The 20,516-nt window shown below is 44.1% G+C and overlaps 1 protein-coding gene across 1 annotated transcript; it reads right to left on the bottom strand.

Moving 5' to 3' along the window:
- Positions 1 to 8,597: 8,597 nt before the first annotated feature.
- On the bottom strand, positions 8,598 to 12,318 carry LOC306825045 (zinc-binding protein A33-like). The gene has a single exon (XM_079345532.1). The coding sequence runs from the start codon at positions 11,285 to 11,287 to the stop codon at positions 9,851 to 9,853; it is 1,437 nt and encodes a 478-aa protein (XP_079201658.1). The 5' UTR covers positions 11,288 to 12,318; the 3' UTR covers positions 8,598 to 9,850.
- Between the last annotated feature and the right edge of the window lie 8,198 nt (positions 12,319 to 20,516).

Here is a 20,516-nt window from a genome sequence, read left to right on the forward strand (position 1 = left end):
AAACACTGCATGACAACCAAAGTTAGTCAATGAAAGTTTTGGAGGATAAAATAAAAAGGTGACAACGAGACTCTGGAAGAAATAATAGTGATGTATGCTGGTTGGAGGGGGCCCACCATTGCCTGTGTCAGCTGTCAATCAACCAACACACACGCGGGGTCAAGAACTCACCAATCTGTCACCATCCTCGTTGCCTACGTTTCACCAAAGTGGCACAAAATAAAATCCCTTTAAAGACCAGTGCCTTAACGAAGCTCAGCCGCCATCATGTCTTTTTACGTTCATATTTGGTCAGCGTCCCTCGTCTATGAGTTCACATTTGCAATTAAACGCCTCTGTCATCACCCAAAGGCGCTACAGAGTGAGGATCACTTTGTCCCCCAATGAAGCCTCTGCAGCATTCAGAATAAATGTGGAACATCACGAGGCGTGCGGGAAATATTACAACTTGAAACATCAGTCTGAATAGGGTTAAAGACTTCCTTTTGAGGAGACAAATGATGGAAACTATGACTGCAAAAGGAGGTGTCGGTTTAACAATGAATCTGATGAAGTTACTCTGGGGTGAAGCCTGGTGAGGGTGAGTCCCAGAAAGGTTTTTATTGCAGCATTTGCCACAAAATCGTCTTTTTTAAACCAACACAGGATTGCCCAGTTGATAAGGTTACAGCAGTTATGGTTATGTGTTTAGAGGCGCAGCAGAACTACCCTCACTTCGTGGTCTATGTATGTTTTGATTTTCAAACAAAGGCACAAGAAATGATGTTATTAGAAGCCAAACATGCAGAAAAAAATTTGCAAAAAATTCTACAAACAATCAGGAACTCACTTCAGTTTCAAGCTGCTTCTTTCCTCGTTGTGTGTTTGCAGGTTTGTGTCACTACAGACTTGATATATCTCACTGTCTGTGGACTGTGACGTGCAGCTTCTACAGAGACATTTCCTGCAATTACATGGACACTTAATGCAGATAATTCCACCTGTCACTTCAGTTCCTGCTCTGTAATTCACATTCACACAACAGGATCTGTCTTCTGAGGCGACGACATCATTCCCCCTTAAAGTCTGACCCACACTTCTGTTCCTGTTTGATCTTCTGCTTTCAGTTTTATTTTCGGCACTTTTCTTTCCGACTGTCGTATCGAGGAGTGTTGTGAAGTGTTTGTGCATACATTAATTAGATCTCTGAGCTTTACAAACCGGCTGATCTCCTGCCAAACGTTGTTTTATTAAAGGTTGATTTGGTTTCTTTCACGGCTTGGAGTGAGATGAAGGAAACTGTTGGTATATAGATTCACTCTTCTCAATCTTCTCAGTGGAAAGTTATTTGATTTATCGATGAAGTATGGGGACATTTCCTTCAAACCCATCAAACGTAATCTGACTTAGTTTTTTTTTTTATGAAAGAAGGTGTCAGGTATCAGAGTGCATTGAGAGTAGCACCCTGCTATGAGACCGTCCCTGCAGGGGACAGAAGTGAAGCGGCACACTCTGCGATACTTCTCCTGATCAGTTAGAGTTGAAAAAAAAAAACTAAAAAAAAACGGGGCGCTTATGAAAGGCAGATTTCTTTCTTAAGAAGACATCAAAGCGTTCAGGCCCGCTCACTTCCCTCCGTCTGCAGGCTGAAGACAGAAAACAAGAAAGAAAGCAAGGTTGGAGGAACGAGCGCAGCGAATTGAGTTTGCCATGGCTGGATGTGATGCCAAGACCGGACGGACTAAGTCAGAATTCGGGGATATATGCCAAAAGAAATTACTACAGCTCCCAGTGAGCATAATCCAGCACTTCAGTGAATGTTTCTTTTTCTTCTCGCAGCGAGAGGAGCTCGTGGCGTCTTTATTGAACTTCTGATGTGCACAGTATCGGCTCCTGTAAGAGCACGAAGCATTCAGTGATTTATTTATTTATTTTTTTAAAGTTTGTCTTTCCTTTTTGAAGGATTCATCCTTTCCAAGTGCTGAGGTGGAAGTGGATTTGATATTCACCTCATCAGTTGCTGCCTGCTGTGTCAGTCAGGGGTAAAGCCAACTTCTCCTTTGTTTGTTATACTTGAAGTATAAGATGTAAACATGCCGGGGTTTGCAAGAATGTTAATTTCCATCTTTAGGAATCAGTCGGGTCACAAAGACAGGAACATTAATAAGACGATGTGAATACAGATATTTTTAAACAATACATTGTGCATTCTGCAGTCTGCTTCACCCTGATCACGGAGGACCCCTCTCACCCTGATCACGGAGGACCCCTCTCACCCTGATCACAGAGGACCCCTCTCACCCTGATCACAGAGGACCCCTCTCACCCTGATCACAGAAGACCCCTCTCACCCTGATCATGGAGGACCCCTCTCACCCTGATCATGGAGGACCCCTCTCACCCTGATCACGGAGGACCCCTCTCACCCCCTTCACCCTGATCATGGAGGACCCCTCTCACCCTGATCACAGAGGACCCCTCTCACCCTGATCACAGAGGACCCCTCTCACCCTGATCACAGAGGACCCCTCTCACCCTGATCACGGAGGACCCCTCTCACCCCCTTCACCCTGATCACGGAGGACCCCTCTCACCCTGATCACAGAGGACCCCTCTCACCCTGATCACAGAGGACCCCTCTCACCCTGATCACAGAGGACCCCTCTCACCCTGATCACAGAGGACCCCTCTCACCCTGATCACAGAGGACCCCTCTCACCCTGATCACAGAGGACCCCTCTCACCCTGATCACAGAAGACCCCTCTCACCCTGATCATGGAGGACCCCTCTCACCCTGATCACGGAGGACCCCTCTCACCCCCTTCACCCTGATCATGGAGGACCCCTCTCCCCCGATCAAGGAGAACTCTCCTCTCCCCCTGATCATGGAGGACCCCTCTCCCCCGATCAAGGAGAACTCTCCTCTCCCCCTGATCATGGAGGACCCCTCTCACCCCCTTCACCCCCCCTTCCAGTTGCTGCCATCAGGTTGAGGCTACTAAGTCCTCCTGGCCCAGAAAAACATCCACAAAAAAAACAACAACCCCCCTGAACAAGGAGACGCTGTGGTTTCAGAGATCCATCTGACCATGTTAGAGCCAGGTTTGGACCTTAATAGAAAGCACATTTATCATGGTGGATGGATGTGTGCCGAGCTTCAGGAACACTCCTGAAATGTAATCAATTCTGAATGATCACAGTCTCTAATCGATTGACAGCACTAACACTAATTAATTACAGGTTAAAAGAAACCTAAAGGGAGGATTTCCAAACAAAACCAGTTTTGAGCCATCAAGAAAAACCTCATTTTATACAGTGACTAATGAATGTCATCCAAAAGCCTTAAAAAAGGAGTCACAGCCGTATATTCTCTTACAGTCCAAAATGAAATCCTCTCCGTCAGACTGAGCCTGGGGTGATGTCCTGTGTGTGTGTTTGTGTGTGACCCTGTATTGTGAAAGGATGATGTGTGTTTTCTGCACAAGTTCACGCTCTGTGATTTCAGAACAGTCTTTGGGGCTTTGGTGTCCTCATCCGCAGATCCCACAGCTGAACCTGATACAGGGGAGCGGCGTACGGAGGGCAGGGAGCGGAGCGTGAAGGAGCAAAGCGGCGTGGAGGGGAGAGCAGGGTGGATGAAAAAGGAGAGTGTGAGTGGAGCAGAAAAAGAAAGAGAGTCGAACACTGAAAAGCCTGGAGAATAATAAAAAACATGGTAGATAAGCAGGAAGGATGCAGCTGTTGCTAACATGCTAAAGGAAATCCAGGCAGAGCGAAGACGAGATCAGGATCTATCAGAATGTAACAGTATCCCAGGATGCCGCGGTCTCAGCTAATGCTAGGCTGACACACGCATCAGACAGGGGTCAAAGGTCACAGTACGACCCTGGCTTTCATCATCTGGTATATTGGCTTTGGGTCGTACAGTGTATGTGAAATGTCAGAGGGGGTAGGAGCTGGCTGGAGGAAAAATCAATGCTCTTTGGAAACACTGCTCTGCTGCTGGGCTTTGTTTTTGGCACACACACACACACGCACACACACACACACACACACACACACACACACACACACAAAAGCATACACGGACCTCTTTTGACATTTTACCTGAAATTAATCAGTCTGAGCCACATTTGCAGGAGCCATCTGCCTGCATTCTTTCATAAAGTGCACAAAAAAAAAAAAAATCTCCCTTTGGTGACTTTGGCGTTCATGATTTAAGACCGCCTCTTCACCAAAGCGTCATGTTGAATTGCGTGTATCATATATGTCGTACAGTTAAGGTTTCTTTAGCCAGTAATGCTACGGTGCTGTATTGCAGTTTCTCAGTGCAGTGATTGAATCAGACAGCCAGCATTAACATGCCCATAAAGAGTCTGTTGAATTACCAAAATGTTCAACTCCCCACAGGCTGCTGTGCACACGGGCTCTCTGAGCCAAATAACGTTGATTTAGTTAAGTCAAGTGAGTGAATTCACTTTACTGCAGGAATAAAATGTGCCTGTTCTGTGCTTTACCTCTGCAGCTGTCACATTCGAGTTGAGCTACACGGCTGGAGAATGTAGCTGACACAGTTTTATTTGATATTGTGCAGACGGCAGCCTCTCCTGTCTGTTAAATCTGTGTTTCTCAGAAAAGTTCTTACAGAGCCTCCTTTGATTATGACTGTCACGCTGTGGAGACACGGAGAGAGAAAGTCAAACGTTTCCTGTTTTACATCGAAGGACTCTACTGGAATTTGTAATGACCTATTTTTGTCACCGAGTATCATAACTTATCAGCAAACCCTGGGTTGATGAACAGAGCTGTGTGAGCAGAATGGTTTGTGAGACTTAATAAAGCCACACAACAAAGATACATGGGGAAATGAATGTTATTTCTTAATGAAGGCCTAAGGATCATCCAATCATGGATCAGAGTCTCAAGAAAACCATCAGCAGCGCTTGAAGGCTGTCAGGCTTTAAACAGCTCAGCTGAGCTCTTCCTCCTGTTGTATTTCTGTCCCGGAGGCCCCAGGATGGAGAGATGGAGGGATTGAGGACTTAGCGATGATCAAACCCACCGGACTGGACAGAAATAACACAACCGGACGGGGCTCTGTGACTCCTCCGTCTTTGGTGGAGGTGATTTGCCCGTCTGGGGCTGCTGAATGGAATAATGACCTGGAGAATGGCAGCTGGAGGATTGGGGTGACGGAGGGGGCAGCAGAGGTGTGATTGCTGGGTGGAGGTGTAGACAGGATGGAGTTTTTCTGCTATTTCTGAAGCACCTGATTCCCTTGAGTAACGTGGACACTGTAAGGAAGAGGAGGAGAGTCGTGGAACAGACGTCTGCCTTCCTCACCTACCGACGCTCTGATTTTTTTTACACCCCAACGTCACCTTTTCTATCATCTCCTTCTGTTCTTTCTCCTGACGTCTACTCCCTCACTCGTACCTTTTATTCCTTGCCTGCCATCTCCTCGTCTCATCTCCTTCACTCTCCTGGCAGCCAACCCTAAATCCTCTGTATTCATTTCTTTCATCTGCTGCGGCTCTGACGCCCATAAATATTCATCCACGCCGTGTTTATTTTGATAATGTGATTCTTATATGCATGTCCACTTTCACATGTTCATCTTTTATGTCCATTTACATCCTCAGCAGCTGCGTCTCTGCACCCTTCATGGCTCGATTGTATTCCAGGTGCTTCTTCTTTCTTGTTTCTGTGCAGAGGTCATTACAAGTCTCTGTCCCTGGTCTCTGGATCTGCATCTGCATCGCTGCTGCTTTTTAAACAGCTGGAACAATCTTGCAAACATTTTCTCCCAGGCAAGACTTTAGTGTGCGCACTGAAGTACACTTGATTTGAGTTGCCGTGTAGATTGTAAAAATGACACACAGAGAAATATTTTCTGATATTTACTGATTGGTGACTGAAGCTTTATGAAGCCATTTTTTTCTGTTTGTGCAAGAAAATATTTAAAGCTTCAAGGCCTCAATTATGCAAACAAAGAGACGTCGATTTTTTTTATGTAAAACTCAAAGCAGAGCGCTCACTCTTTTTTACTACAGCGCTATAAAACCACAAAGAAACACTAACTACTAATCGGTCTTAAGTTTGCTGAATTAAAAGCATGATGTAGATTTACAAAATGTCAGCTTTGTCTGGTCTGTCCTCAAGGGGAGAAGAAACCTAGTTTTAAATTGTTTGCTGAATGGAGGTTTGATTAAGCAGATTTTTTACTGAACATCAACAACAGACGTTTGCTGAACTTGCATGCAGATATCTGGATGATGAGAGATGCAGAAATCGTCCGTAGTTTCCTGCCGATAAGACCCGGGATGTCATTACGGTGGATTCAACCAGCATGCTTTTTCCCTTCATGGACTTCCAAACACCAAAGTCTGCTGGTATGAGTTTTGTCAGGCTTGGACTACAAACGTATTATAAACATAAACTAGATCATCCATCATGTGAAACTCAAAACGTCGTATTGAAACAGTGAGCTTCAGAAGAGGTAAACATCCTTCGGAGTCATCACATCCTCACTCCTCCTTCACTTTTTTAATTCCTGCAAACCAAAATACATGGATCCCTTTTGCCACTCTGCTGTGTCACTCTCAGTTCCTCGACTCCTCGACCGCTGCCCAGGCTGCGGCGTCGTGATGGAGAGCCGTTCAAGGAGCCTCTCTTTCAACCTGACCAAACAGAGAGGGTCTCCGTCTTCCCTCTTCATGTCTCTTTCTCCTCTCATGTGAGAGGTGAACACCACACGCCTTTGGAACCTGGAATTCTACCTGCTTCATTTTGCAGCCAGCATGCACGGCACCTCCTCGATAATGTCTATGCTGCAGGAGCTCATGTTAATACAGTGTGTCATTTAAACATAATGTAGGGTTATTTCAGCGCGCCTCAGTACTGAATGCATGAATAAGGAAGTTGTTTTGGTGATCAGTTCACTGCACAAATGTGCGCTGCATATTGAGTTTGAAGCTGATGAAAACACAGGAACATTAACATGATGTAAAACAGCAAAGAGCCTCTTGGCCTTGGATACAATCATTCTTTCTGGGGTTTTTTTAACCTCCATTGTTTCCAGACAGGATTATTTCGCTGTGAAATAAAAAAGAGGCCAACTGCAGAGCTGAAGTCTATAATTACCCATGAGACACAGGAGGAGAGGAGGGAGAGGTGGTCATTTAGATGGGATGCTAATTGTAATTACCGTTCTGGTGGGATGTCGCCATGGCAACCTCAGCCACCTTTGGTCTCAGCCTGACCAATGGAGAGAGAGTGTGTGTGGGCGAGTGTGTATCTGTGTGTGAGAGAGAGAGAGAGAGAGAGAGACAGACAATTGTAGGAGACTGAGATGTCCACAAACTCACCGTGTGTTTAGTGTTAACAGTCTGACTCAGTTAGCAATTTAAATATATTTTCAGCAGCTTGGTGGTTGCGTAGCTGTTTTCTAAATCAAACAGATTAACCTTTATATTTTCCATGACAAGTCCATGAACTGTATTAAAAAAAAAACTGATGAAATGGAATCATCCTGAAAGTCTAAACATTTGGAGCTCCCCTACTCTCAGGCTGCAGAATAATATGCCTCCATGTTAACAGATGGGACATGGGGCAAACTAAAAAATCAAAATACACGCCAAATGCATTTTTCTCAAACATGGTTTATGTCATCGTTAGTTCTTGTCAGTGGTGTTGGCACGATTAGGCCAAGGCATAGCCAAAATGACCCAGGCCTACCCATCACAGAAATACTCTGACTTGCCAAAATGAATAAAAAGCAGCAACACACATCAAGACAAACCTGCGCTCATCAATCCACACACACAAAGACCTCCTCCTTCTTTTATCTCTGGAACAGGAACTTGCAGACTCCCTGGACAGAGATGAAAAACTGTGATAAGCTCCGCCGTCTCCGACTCGTTCTGTAGCCAAGCCCACAGAGCGCTGCGTTAAAGGAACATATAATGTGGTTTTTGAGTGAATATAGCCTGAGGTTATATATGGAAAAAAAAAAAAAAAAGTCGCCTGTCGTATCGATTTCCCTGAAAAACTTTGCAGGTTAACGTTAAGTTTGCAGCTATCCGATTGGTTTTCATGTTTGTCGTTTACTCAATGTGGCTAAACGACGCTGTCTGCTCCAAAATAGTGGCGGACTGATCGATTATACCCGATAGATTAAAGGTGCTGTCCATGGTGCTGAACTGTTCAGGGGGGGGAAACTTCGTAATCTTTTTAAGTTGTTTAAGATTTCTCCGTCAGATTGTTCACAGCTGTGTTCTCACCTTTGTCCTTCTTGTAAGTTAACAGCGTGTGCACGTTGTTCTTAATAAACACAGGTAGCCGCCCACGAAGGCCCATTAAAGAGCATGAGTGCAGGTTCCCTGTGGACACAGAGATACACAAGCTGGTAGCAAAAAATAATGGCGTATGCGGAGACACCGGACTCGTAACGGAGAAGAAACTTCATTAGGTGTTAAGTAGAGGTACGACTAGAAGGCCTCTTCTTTAAAAGTTCGTAAGTTGGATTTTTTAGAACTCGTTTGTTCTTTGGGACGGTTGTTATGTCAAACATGGAGCATGCTATGAAGGAACAACACACACAAACATAATCTCAGCCTGTTATTACACCGGGACTTTAATGGCTCCAAGAAATATTCCGATTTCTTCAAACAGCCAATAATCAGTGAAATAAATTCATCACACACAAGCTGTCTACATGCCATTCAAAGAGGAAATATTATAAGCCTTTTCCACCTTTTCCACATGAAAAGAAGCATCTGTGTTTCTGAGCTTTGGTCCAAATATAACATGAATCAAGCAGCAGAGGAGATTTGTGACCCTGTAGAAACCAGCTCTCTCAGAACGCTCCGTTTTGGTGTGTGTGTCTCTTTAAATGCAGCGAGTTTTCCTGATGAACATCACTCCTTCTCTGGCGAGAAAAAAAAAATGGCCAACCTGAACAAAAGTTTTTTCTTTAGGTGGGAGGTGAAGCCAATGGGTGGAGATGCCAGAGGAGGGTTGTCACAAGGAGAGCACGTTTGAAACCTGTCATTTTTCTCTGTGTGGTAAAGACGTCTGCAGAACACAAGCAAAGGACTGGATGTGAATATTTCACATTGTCTGGGTCCATAGACACTTAGGTTACCGAAATAAATGTTCAAAAACACTGTACAAGGGGATTTTTCAAAAACATGTCCCCTTTAAGAAAAGAAAATGTTAATTAACCGCGAGCAGAAATCAAACTACATGAACCTTCATCGATTTGAGAAGAGGAAAGATTGATTAAAAACACCAACACAAGATATCAGGAGGGAGCATTCTGATTATATTATAAATCAATCATGTGATTACAGTATGTGCTCCTGTTACTACACAGCCTCCCACAGCAACCCGAATGCATCCTGTCTATGAAAACTTTACCTCAGCCGAGGAGCTCTACGGCCCGCAGAGAGACTAATTACAGAAAAGATTCAGCTGAATTAAAGCTGTTAACGCTCACTTCTTATTGATTCCTGACAGCAGTATAAATACCCTCTCTCTGAACAACATGTCTCATGTTTCGTAAATAAACCTTATGGAGGGCGATAGTTTTTCAAATGACTCGTCAATTCAAGACAAAGGCAAGCAGCAGAGCTGGTCGGAGCATCTTTAGGCTAACTGGATTTTCGCAGTGCTTCCCCAACGTCGCAAAGTTGTTCTAAATCTAAAGCCAACTATGGCTTTAACATATAGCGTAGCATCCATTAAATCTGCATAGCAGGAGAAAAGTATCACATTTATTTGATGGCTTTGACGGTGTGTAAAACCTCTCCTAAACACCTGGATGTGTGAGATGTTTGCGAGGCGTTATAAACAACATACAGACACCTGTCAGTGTGGACTCCTCTGATGGCTACCGACGGGTGAAGTTGTACCTGGTGCTAACTGGTGCGTCACAGAGAGCTTCACTGGTAATATCTCCAGAGGATGTGAGTCAAAAGTCCAAATGTATGGAAACAGCTTTTGAGAGAAAGTGTGTGTGAAGGTGTACATGTGTGTGTTAGTGTCCGGATCAGAGAATGACAGCTTTCCTTTGTCCCAGTCCAGATGCACCCTGATCCTCTGCGGTCGTCCTCTCACTGACAGATCTACGCGATGAAGTGACGCGTCACATGCGATGTACTTATCACCATCGAACGATATTCTCCATAATCCATAGTCAATGTCTCCCGTTCTGTTTGCAGACTCCTCAAACACGGCCACGTCCCACCATGTGTTCTGTCCAACCTGGACGTCCCAGCTGTGAGTCCCTGCGTCGAGGCCCTCCGAGCCCAGGACAGACCACCAACCGTTCATCCTCTCCGGGTTATCAGGAAGCTTCTGCATCTCTCCTCGTCTCACGCAGGTCAGCTCTTCAGACAGGATGAGGTTTGAACCAGCAGTGTTTGGGTCCAGAATCACAGGACTGTAGGAGACCATGTCCTTCATCTTGTTCCAGATGTTGAAGCACAGGTTGCCCAGGTGTTTGGCCACGTCGATGAGAGCGCCTGAGGGCAGCTGTGGATCTTCCAGCAGGGGGCGCTGCTGGACTCTTTCCACTGCAGTCTTGTAGTTCTTCAGGAACGAGACGTCATCGCCTCTCAGCTCGTCCTCCGTGGCTCCGACTTTGTCTGACAGAAGTGCTATCTCTCGGCTCAGAGCTTTCAAATCCTCCTTCATCCTCTGACTCTTCTGCTCCTCTTCCTCCCTCAGTGCAGAGATTCTGGTCTCCTCTTCCTCTTCTAGAAACTGGTGAAGCTTCTTAAACTGCGCCTTGATCTGCCTCTCTGTGTTTGCTGCCTGGGCCTTGATGTGTTTTCCCGTTTCATCCCAATTGTCCTTGACATCAATAAGACGCTCCAGTTTGTCTTTGAAGGTCCTCAGTGATATCTGGAGCTCGTCCCTGAGATCCTGTGCAGCTTCATCCACGGGTCTGAACGTGTGGTTGGCGTGTTTTTTAGAGTCTCTGCAGACGACACACGCTGGCTGCTGATGATCCAGACAGAACAGTCTGAGTCTCTCAGAGTGCAGCCTGCAGAGGGCCCCAGAGTCTGATGTGGATTTCTGATCCCTCAAAAAGGCCTCACACAGGTTCTTTAACACCAGGTTACAAGGCGGGTCAAACATTGAAGGCCTCGCACACACAGGACACTCCTTGGTCGGTTTCTCAGTCCACCATTTCTGCAGACAGGCTTTACAGAAGCTGTGGCTGCATGACAGAATCACAGGATGTTTGAAGACGTCATGGCAGACAGAACAGCATAAATCCTCTTCTAAACAAGACGCCATTTTTCCTCTCAGTGAAGCAAAACTCACGACAGGCAGCTGGCGAAAACAGGTCAGATTACTGAGGTCCCCCTCCCCCGCCCCCCTGACACTTACTTTCACTTTGACACTTGACTTTTCTAACGCTTCCTACTGTGTGCTTTCAGTAACTGGTCAAGTTTTAGTACTCCCAGTATCCCCAGTATTCCCTCCTGAAGCTGTCCTCTCTGTCTGTGCAGGTGGATTGGTTTTGTTTCTCACATTATCTTCTTTCTGTGTGTTTGGATCGACGGAGTCTTTTTCCTGGTTGGTATGTGTTGAGTCACAAACAGGGCGGAGCTTTGGAGTAGAGATGTTAAAGTGAGAGTAGACGTCCTTCCCTTCTCTTCTTCACACACAGACACACAGCCTGCAAGTCGCCCTGCAGTTATCTGTCAACGGCTCTGTTGGAAATAATTATCAAAAGTCATCCAAGTGACACAACCCACTCTTAAATATTGGACTAGCCAATGTGTTATGACCACATGACTCCAAACATTTGACTTTTTCCTGTCTTTTGCCGGAGTTAAGTCACTTTCAGAACCATCGATCAACTGGAAGTTCCTTTTTTTCTTTCAAAATAAAAGCACATCATTACATTCAATGTTAACTTTCTGTAAATGGCTTCAAATCTCTGCAGGTTTAGCTACATAAACTTTACCTTAACTTCATTCAATTTAAATGAAAATAGCTGAAACTAATGTTCCCTGTTTCTGTGTCTTAGCCTGCTGTATTTCTCTGGAGGCGTCCTCAGTGGAGTGACGCTCAAAGCAACTGGAAGCTTAGCTCGCTACATTTCATAAGGAGCTTCCCCAACACTAGTCGTGCCACTCAAAGTCAATTTTTCAACATCCAGCACATAAACTCGTCTCTCTCCTACGTCCTCTCTCTCAAAGCAGCGCCCGTCAACCATCACACCAATTTCCCCTCCTGCCGTCCATTTTCTCCCTCGTCCCTGAGTGTTCAATCTTTGCTCTGCTGCTTCCTCTTCTCATGTGCGTCGTTAATCAAACACTGCTTGGTGAGCAGAGTGTACTTTACTTGGAATCTGTTTACAACAAATCAGTCAAAGTGTGTGTGTGCGTAGGTGTGTGTGTAGGTGTGGTTTTGGTTAAGAACTGTACCTATGATTCATGCCAGGCAATAATAAGCCATAAAGGAAAACAAGGCATGCTGGGAGCTCTGCACAACACCTTAACTGGTCAGTTCAATAACAGTTAATCACTATTTCATGATTCAGGTTTGCATTAGGGATATTACATTTCCTCTTTGCATAGATGTGGGGGTTTTTTCTCTGGGGAGGATGTAAGTGGTCAGTGATGTGTGTATGTGTGAGTGGGTGTGTGCGCCTATACTGCCATGCTGTAAACAGGATTGCATTATCTTTACTCGCTGTGCAGCCTGTCCAGTAGTTTAATGAGAGTGCAACGGGTCAATGACATCGAACCTGGAGTCTTTCTCTGCAAACATAACGCTGGTCCAACTTTCAACATGGGAGACGGATTTCATTGGCAATGATCTGCAGCAGCGGCGCCCGTAAAATGGTGGTAAATGCACACACCCCATATATGGAGGCAACTTGAATTGAGCTGACACACTGGACCAAAAACACACATTTGACTGATATGTTCTCTGCTCTGTTTGAAAGAGTTTCTGTTTACCGCGTCACGCCTGCTTGCTGTGTTTGTGGTGTGCTGTGGAGCGGACTGTGTGCAGCTCCATTGTACACAAGATGGCGTGTTGACTCACATATTAGCTTTATGTGTCCCACCACGCGACCAAAGCTAAATAGCCTGTGCTGTGACTCGATGTATTTGTGTTATTACAGCAAATAAGAGCCGATTACAGTTGAGCATAAGAGTCCCTTTCACGAGCAGGTCGTTGCTGCTTGTTTGAATAAACAAACGCCTGTCTCTTAAAGGAGACAGAAACGTTCAAAGTTCATCTCTCAAAAGAAAGACGACTGTTCTGATCCCATCTCAAACTGAAAGGATGATGGAGAAAAGCTGTCCATGCATATGGCCTGTATGTAAAGCCTGAGAAAGATCATGAAGAATGTAAGAATACATCAGAACTGTGTATGAAGAAGATTTATTTGACTCTATTCTCTCTGGTGTAGCTCTAATATAAGTTCAGTCAGTCACTCCTCCACACATTCTTACTTATATTCCTGCTCCACCCTCTCATCGTCAGCCTATCCCATTACTGCTGTCTTCTTTAAAAATGGCTTTTAGTTCATCAATGCCATCGTTACAAGCAACCCTCCACTTCCCCATCGCCGCCAATCCTTCGCAAGTTCATCACATTCTTCATCCCGTCAGATCCCTCAGATGGCCGGTCATCTTCATTCCTTCATACACCAACATATCGTCTTCATCAGCCTCAGATGACAGCATCAACCATCTCCTCATTATCTCCAGTCTTCACAGTTCAATCAGCTTCTTCATCGCATCAGCCAAGACGGCGTCTCCCGCTAACACCTCCGCCACCTGTGTCTGGACCCTGGGGGGGGGGGGGGGGGGGGGGGGGATCTTGTTCCCACTCAGGGCACTTCAAACACTCCCTGTAGAGTTCGAGCACCAATGATTCCCTGACAATCATTCAATATCACATCTGTAAAATAAACCTTTCATCTTTGAATCATTCACTTGTCTCTCCTGTTCGCTTCAGTCCTTTGGGAGAGACACTGATTTTAACCACCAGGCTGCTTTGTTCTGTGTTTGTTTTAGAGGAGAGGGGATCTCTTAGTTCCCATTAAACACCTCAGGAACAATAAGCAGTGAGAGCATCCTCACCCAAAAAAAATATATTTAATCCAAGCAGGTTGAGCTGTGCAACTAAAACCCTTTTGACAAACAGCTGCAAGGTGTTCGCCTGCCAATCTACTGAGCCACACCTCCAATAAGCCTAATAAATGCATAACTCTGTCAAGCTTTATTCAATAAAAACATTCGCCCTCCCCACAGCGTGTACCGATAAAGAAATTATATTAAGAAAATGTTTTATACAGGTTGTGAATATTCTTGTTTTTATATACAACCTGATGGGAATTCCTTTGCTCTTGCAGCCAGCCTCAGGTGGACATTCGAGGAACAACACTTTTTTTTTTTTGCATGTCCATATCGGCTTAATTTCTAAACAGATGAGGTCAGATTCTGTTTACATTTAATGTGTGTGTGTACGCTCGTGTGTCTTCATGTGAGCACATGTGCACCGAGGCTCACTGAAGTCTGACTGACCAGCGGCCTTCTCCAGCCGGTAAAGGTCTGCCTCTGGCTTCATGCCGTATAGATTTTCATTTGGAAGTCTCTCTGTGCTGCAGGAGAGGAGGACACTGCTCCTGTCACGTCCAATCAGCTCGCCTGTTCTTCTCAATCTAACCTGGCTCTCAGTCTGCCTCGACCCACGATCCAAACCCCTGCAGCTCAGCCTATAACTTTAAATCAAATCCTGCTCCGTGTCAATGTATTGTTTAATTTTAAATAAAAGAGAGACACAAGTCATCCTGTTAAGGAAACGTCTGCAGCCTGTGAAATAAATAAAACCTCCCTTTATTCCCCTCAAAGTAAAGAGCTCATCTTTCATTTCATCCAGCAAATATGGGTTCCTGCAGTGTGGTGTTCAAACGTGACATACAAATAGAGTACAGTAAGTGTTCTCATGTTAGAGACGTGTTTCAGATTTTTTTATTTTCCTCTTAAAACAGAACACAACTAAGCAAACAACACACCTCACACAGCTCTTTTGTCTCTCTTTTGCCCTCTAAATCCAGCTGAAGCACACACACACCTCTTCACATCTCCAGGCTGAGAAGGCCACATAGCATGATTCTGTCATTTCCTTGGCCTGTGGTCCCCGAGCCATTTGAGAGGGGATCAATACCAAACATTAATGTCTGCTGCTCTCTAATCACGGCTCCACTGGTGGGAGATGGAGCACAGAAACAGACTGTGATGCTCGCCCTCTCTCACCCTCCTCTGTTCTGCTTATTTTCACTCCTTGTCTTTCTCTGCCGCCAGTCTGACACCTAGCGTGCGTGTTAGAGGAAAGCAGCAGTCCATGTCCATGTGTTTCAGTGTCCTTTGAAAATCAGCCAATACCCCACACTGGCAATAGCTCACCTTTTTGATGTAATGTTCACGTTTCATAGTTTCCGTCTCATGTCAAGTTTTCATGTTTCTGCAGAGGTGCAGAATTTGTTTTTTATTACATTGCACTAAGCATGCCTGCATAAGAGCTGCGTGTTAATGAATAAATGAATTAATTAGATTTAGTTTGATCCACCCCGTCATCATCAGGCGTCTCTCCCCCCCTCGGTAATGACCTCAATAATGGTGCTGGCTTTAATGGGATTTTAATTGATTTAGATGCTTTAGTTTTCTGGCAGGCTTCACACAGAGGTGAGCGGAGAGGTGAACCTGAACAGATCAAAACATGTCGTCTTTTTCCAACATGGTTCCACACTGTAACATGTCTACTCCAATATTTTTTTCTTTCAATAAAGCTCCATTCAGGCAAAACAGTACTGCAGACTGACTCTGATTTGATCTACTGTATGAAGGTTGAAAGGAGATTTCAGATGCCTTCAGGTTTTTTGGCTGCAGCTGCTGCAGAGGAGACCATGGACTCTTAACTTTCAATCCACGGCGTAATCTGAAAGGGACGAGAGAGATTAAAGGTGATCATATTTTATCATCTAAACAGCTAACATCTCTGAATGCGTGAGAATTATATAAACCAGTTTACGGACATACAAATGGCCAATCCTGGAATACAAAATCCACCGTGTCTAACATTTACATTTACGTGCAATCCAAAGCAGTGAATGTGTCCTGTTCACATGTAAGTGCTGTTTTCGCCGTAAACTACATGTTAACATGGACATCCTCCATTGGTTTCTGTTGCATAACTGTCAAGCTTAATGGTGGCGGTTGCTATATTGGAAATACTGTCAGAAACAACTTCTCTGTCATCCTAGAAACAGACAAAGCTTTGACACCTCCTGTCAAACAGCTAAAACAAGCTGACGAGCTGTCAGTCAGATTAGCCCTCTTATACTGTTTTATAGAATTAACACTTATAAGCTACAAAATGTTTTCAGCTGATGAAGACAAGACTTTTTTTTTTTTTTAACCAGGATGTAGTCATATATTCATGTTGTAAAACACACGTTCTTTTAATTGGCACATTACACAATAAAGGGGAGGCTGGAGGTTATAACTAATCTGTTTTGATTTTATGAATGATAATGATGATTCACAAGGGGAGTGTGACTGATCAGATCTTAAATAAATAAAAACAAATTATTCCTTTTTTCAATAAGGCATTTCCTCCCATCACCACAGTAACCACTCCTGTCACTGAGGGCGCTTTCACACCAGGCAGTCTGTACTGTGCCTCAGCACCCCTATCCAGAACGTCTTCACGCCCTTGGCCCTGGCACGCTTTGGCACCGTACAGTTCATGCACGTGGAAGTGGAATATGCAAAACCAGTCAAAAAGTTGGGCACACCTGGTTGAATGAATGCAAGTTATTATCTCAGAGACATTTGCTTAAATGTTTGACACGTGTTTCCTATTTGAATAGAAATAGTGACGTTGATAGCTTCGTTGGCATGCATTTCTTTCTTTTCTATCGTTTCATATCTTCGATTATAAAATGTGGAAAAATAATAAAAAATAAAGCCTTCTATTACTAGGTGTGCCCTAGAGACAGCTTACAGTAGCTGTATTATAATTATATGTGTTATACTGTATTATTGAAAATACTGTTACTGTTATGTGTCCACACGTTTGACTGGTAGTTGTGTGATGACGTACTTTCGCTCTAAAATAAGAATTATCACCCATAATCACGTCAAATAGATAATCAGCCTCCTCGTTATACTCCTTCTCTTCTTCACAAAGTCCAGTCAGAGTCTGCAGGTGTTGACCCGTGTGTCATCAGTCGAGGATCTGTGGGTGATAAAGTCCTGGGTGCAGATAGCTGTGAAGTTCCTGTCATAAATTAAGTACATCACCTCTGCAGCTGCTCTGTAATAACCTCCTCTCTGCTGCACCCGTCACCCTGCTGACCCATGGAGGTGAGGGGGGTTACAGGGTTCGGTGTGTGTGTGTGTGCGTGTGTGTGCATCGGTCAGCAATTTACAGTTTTTCTATTTCTTGGCAGTAATCAATCAGGATGCCGCTTTCAGTCTCTCTTGCACTCTAATTTAATGCGGGGATGATTAAATGTCCATGAAGTCCCAAAATATTTATTTATAAACAGTGAACATCTTATTCTGTGTTTCTGGTTGGAAGACTTAATGTGTTTTATATGCACTGAAATGAAACCAGAATTATGATCTGTGCTCAGAGCGTTCAAAATGAAATAGTCACTATAAAACAAAACAGCAATGTGCTGTCAACTAATAGCAGCGTGGCAGATTAATGTGTGTCTGAATGGACTGTTAAAACCTGACAGCAAAAGCAACACCTGATCCATTCAGTGGTGAAGAGAAAGTGACACTCTTACTCGTTTTGTGTTGCTGAGATTTGGATTTGGGTTTTTATTAAAGGGGACACATTATGAAAAATCCACTTTGACTGTTTTTTTTTAAACATTTATTTGGGTAACCTGAGTGTCTATCGATCCACACAATTTGAAATAAATTCATCCAGTCCTTTGTTTGAGGTCTGCATGAGTTTCAAAGTTTGTGACATCACAAGTTGTATTCTGGTAAGAAAATACTTACTGACAAACTAACCCCCCCTCCTTTTAAACATGGTCAATGACTCTCTGGACCGAGCTGCCCTCCCTCAAACTCTGACTGAGGCTTCAATAATTTTACTACAAAAACCAGGTTAAGAAGATTCGGATTACAGTTCCTATCGACCCATCTCCCTTCTAAATACCAAATATAAAATCTTATAACACTAGCTCACCTCATCATGTCACTCATCATATCACCAGACCAAACCTGGTTTATGAATAACTGACACTCCTTCTCGAACACTCGCCCACTTCTTAATGTTAATATTAATTAGCATCAAGTGAAGAGGTGGTTTCTCTGGCCGTGGAGAAAGCGTTTGGTAAAGTGGAGTCGAGGTATCTGTATGAGGTGCTTAAGAGATTTTGCATCAGGTCCAAATTGATATCCTGGATAACACTTTTATACTCTTCACCTCAGGCCTCTGTAAGCACTAATGGAATGAAGTCTCAATATTTTAAACTTGGAAGAGGCTCGCGCCAAGGATGTCCTCTGAGCCCGTTGTTATTCGCCATCGATTGCACTTAAAACAGCCAGATTTAGTCAAGGGATTCTGAGCTGTGGCTCTGAACATACACTCTCTCTATATGCAGATGACTTATTATTGTTTATCTCCGACCCAATTCCTACCCTCCCCCAGATCATACTGCGAAAAAGGTTTGGCTCTTTCTCAGGTGATAAACTTAATTTTTCTGAAAGTGAATGCTTCCCTGTAAACGATCTACACTTTCAGATCCCTGACAAGCACCTTCCCTTCAAGCAGTTTTAAATCTTTAGGAGTGAATGTAGAAAACTAACTTCGACATAAAAAACTTTCCTCCCTTAATTGACCCAGCTCAGGAGAGACTTGGGAAGGTGGAACAGCTTGCAATTATCCCTTGCTGAACTGTGTAAAAATGAATGTACTCCCTCGTTTTTTGTACATCTTTCAATGTCTCCCAGTCTTTCTACCTAAATCCTTTTTTTTGTAATTACCTCCTTCCTATGGCATGGCAAGACCCCCAGGATTAGAAGAGAGGTCTTACAAAGGCAGAGATCTGCAGGGGAATTTGCACTTCCTAATTGAAGAAACTATTACTGGGCAACTAATATTCACAAAATGTCCCGTTGGGTCCAGGAAGCAACATTAAGCTGGTGTGAACTTGAAGCCGAATCCTGCCCCTCTCGCCAAGCACTCATCAAAACTTCCCATACGTCCACCTCAGTTCACGTGTGATTCAATCGTCACCTCTGGCCTTTGGTCTCCAGGGTTTTTCTAATCATACCCCGATCCATAATAACCATCTTTTCCTCCCTCCAGGTACTGATATGGCTTTTTCTTTGCGACAGAGGTCAGGCCTTGTCAGGCTGAAGGACCTTTACTCAGATAACGTCTTTTGCAGCTTTCGTGAACTGTGGGATAAATATAACTTACCATATAACCTCCCATCGATTTCGATACTTTCAAGTCCATAACTTTATCAATGCAAACAACGCCTTCTTTCCCAATATTCCTCCTATTTCTACAATCAATACAATTTTCGACACACCCACGAATCAGACAGGTTTCATTTAAAAAATCTACATTTTAATATCACAACTCAGAGTATTCAGTAACTTCTTCAGACAAAATAAAAAACGTTTGGGAGGAGGAACTTTGTAAAGTTGTAGAGGACGACGTTTGGCACAAGGCTTTGTCTCAAGTGAACGACACCTTGCTCCAGACTTTATCTGACACAACTCAAGGCTGTCCTGTGGTGTCCTCTATACAACCATAAGTCCATTCACCATTATTGGAGCTTGTATAGCACGTATCTAGTCCTCTAACATTCACTCCACATTCACACAGAGGCTGCTATGTAAAGTGTCCATCAGCACTAACTATCTCATATACACATTAACAAGCTACAGACAAAGCAGCAGGAGCAATTTGGGGTTAAGTGTCCTGGCAGAGGACACATCAGACATTTGTCTGGAGGAGCCGGGGATCAAACCCTGTACCTTCCAGTTGCATTTCAGATTAAGATTTAAGACGTACAGTTATGCCAGTATGTCCTCTTTCTAACTCTAGATTCTGGTCCTGAATGGTCTGGATTTGTCTGGACCTGAGGAGGTACAGCGTAGGTTTGCCAGACAAATGGCAAACCGACAGCTCACATCACTCCCATACTGAAAACAATGCACTCGCTCCCTGTGGTATATACTGTAGGATTGATTTTAAAACTCTCACACTCTCACATTCAGAGCCATTCACAGTCAGGCCCCAGAATATCCGTCAGAAGTCCTTCACCTGTATTCACCCACACACTCACTGAGGTCAAACACCCCACACCTGCTGTCTGTCCCACAAACACATTTTAAGACGAGAGGCCATAGCGCCAATCCTGTGGAATTCCCTGCTCATGTTGTTACGTCTCTCTTACTCTGTTTAGTTTTTTAAGCAGTTAAAAACATTAATGTTTAGACAGGCCACATATGTCGACCTA

The sequence above is a fragment of the Symphodus melops genome (assembly GCF_947650265.1).
Source record: "Symphodus melops genome assembly, chromosome: 6".
NCBI lineage: Eukaryota > Metazoa > Chordata > Actinopteri > Labriformes > Labridae > Symphodus > Symphodus melops.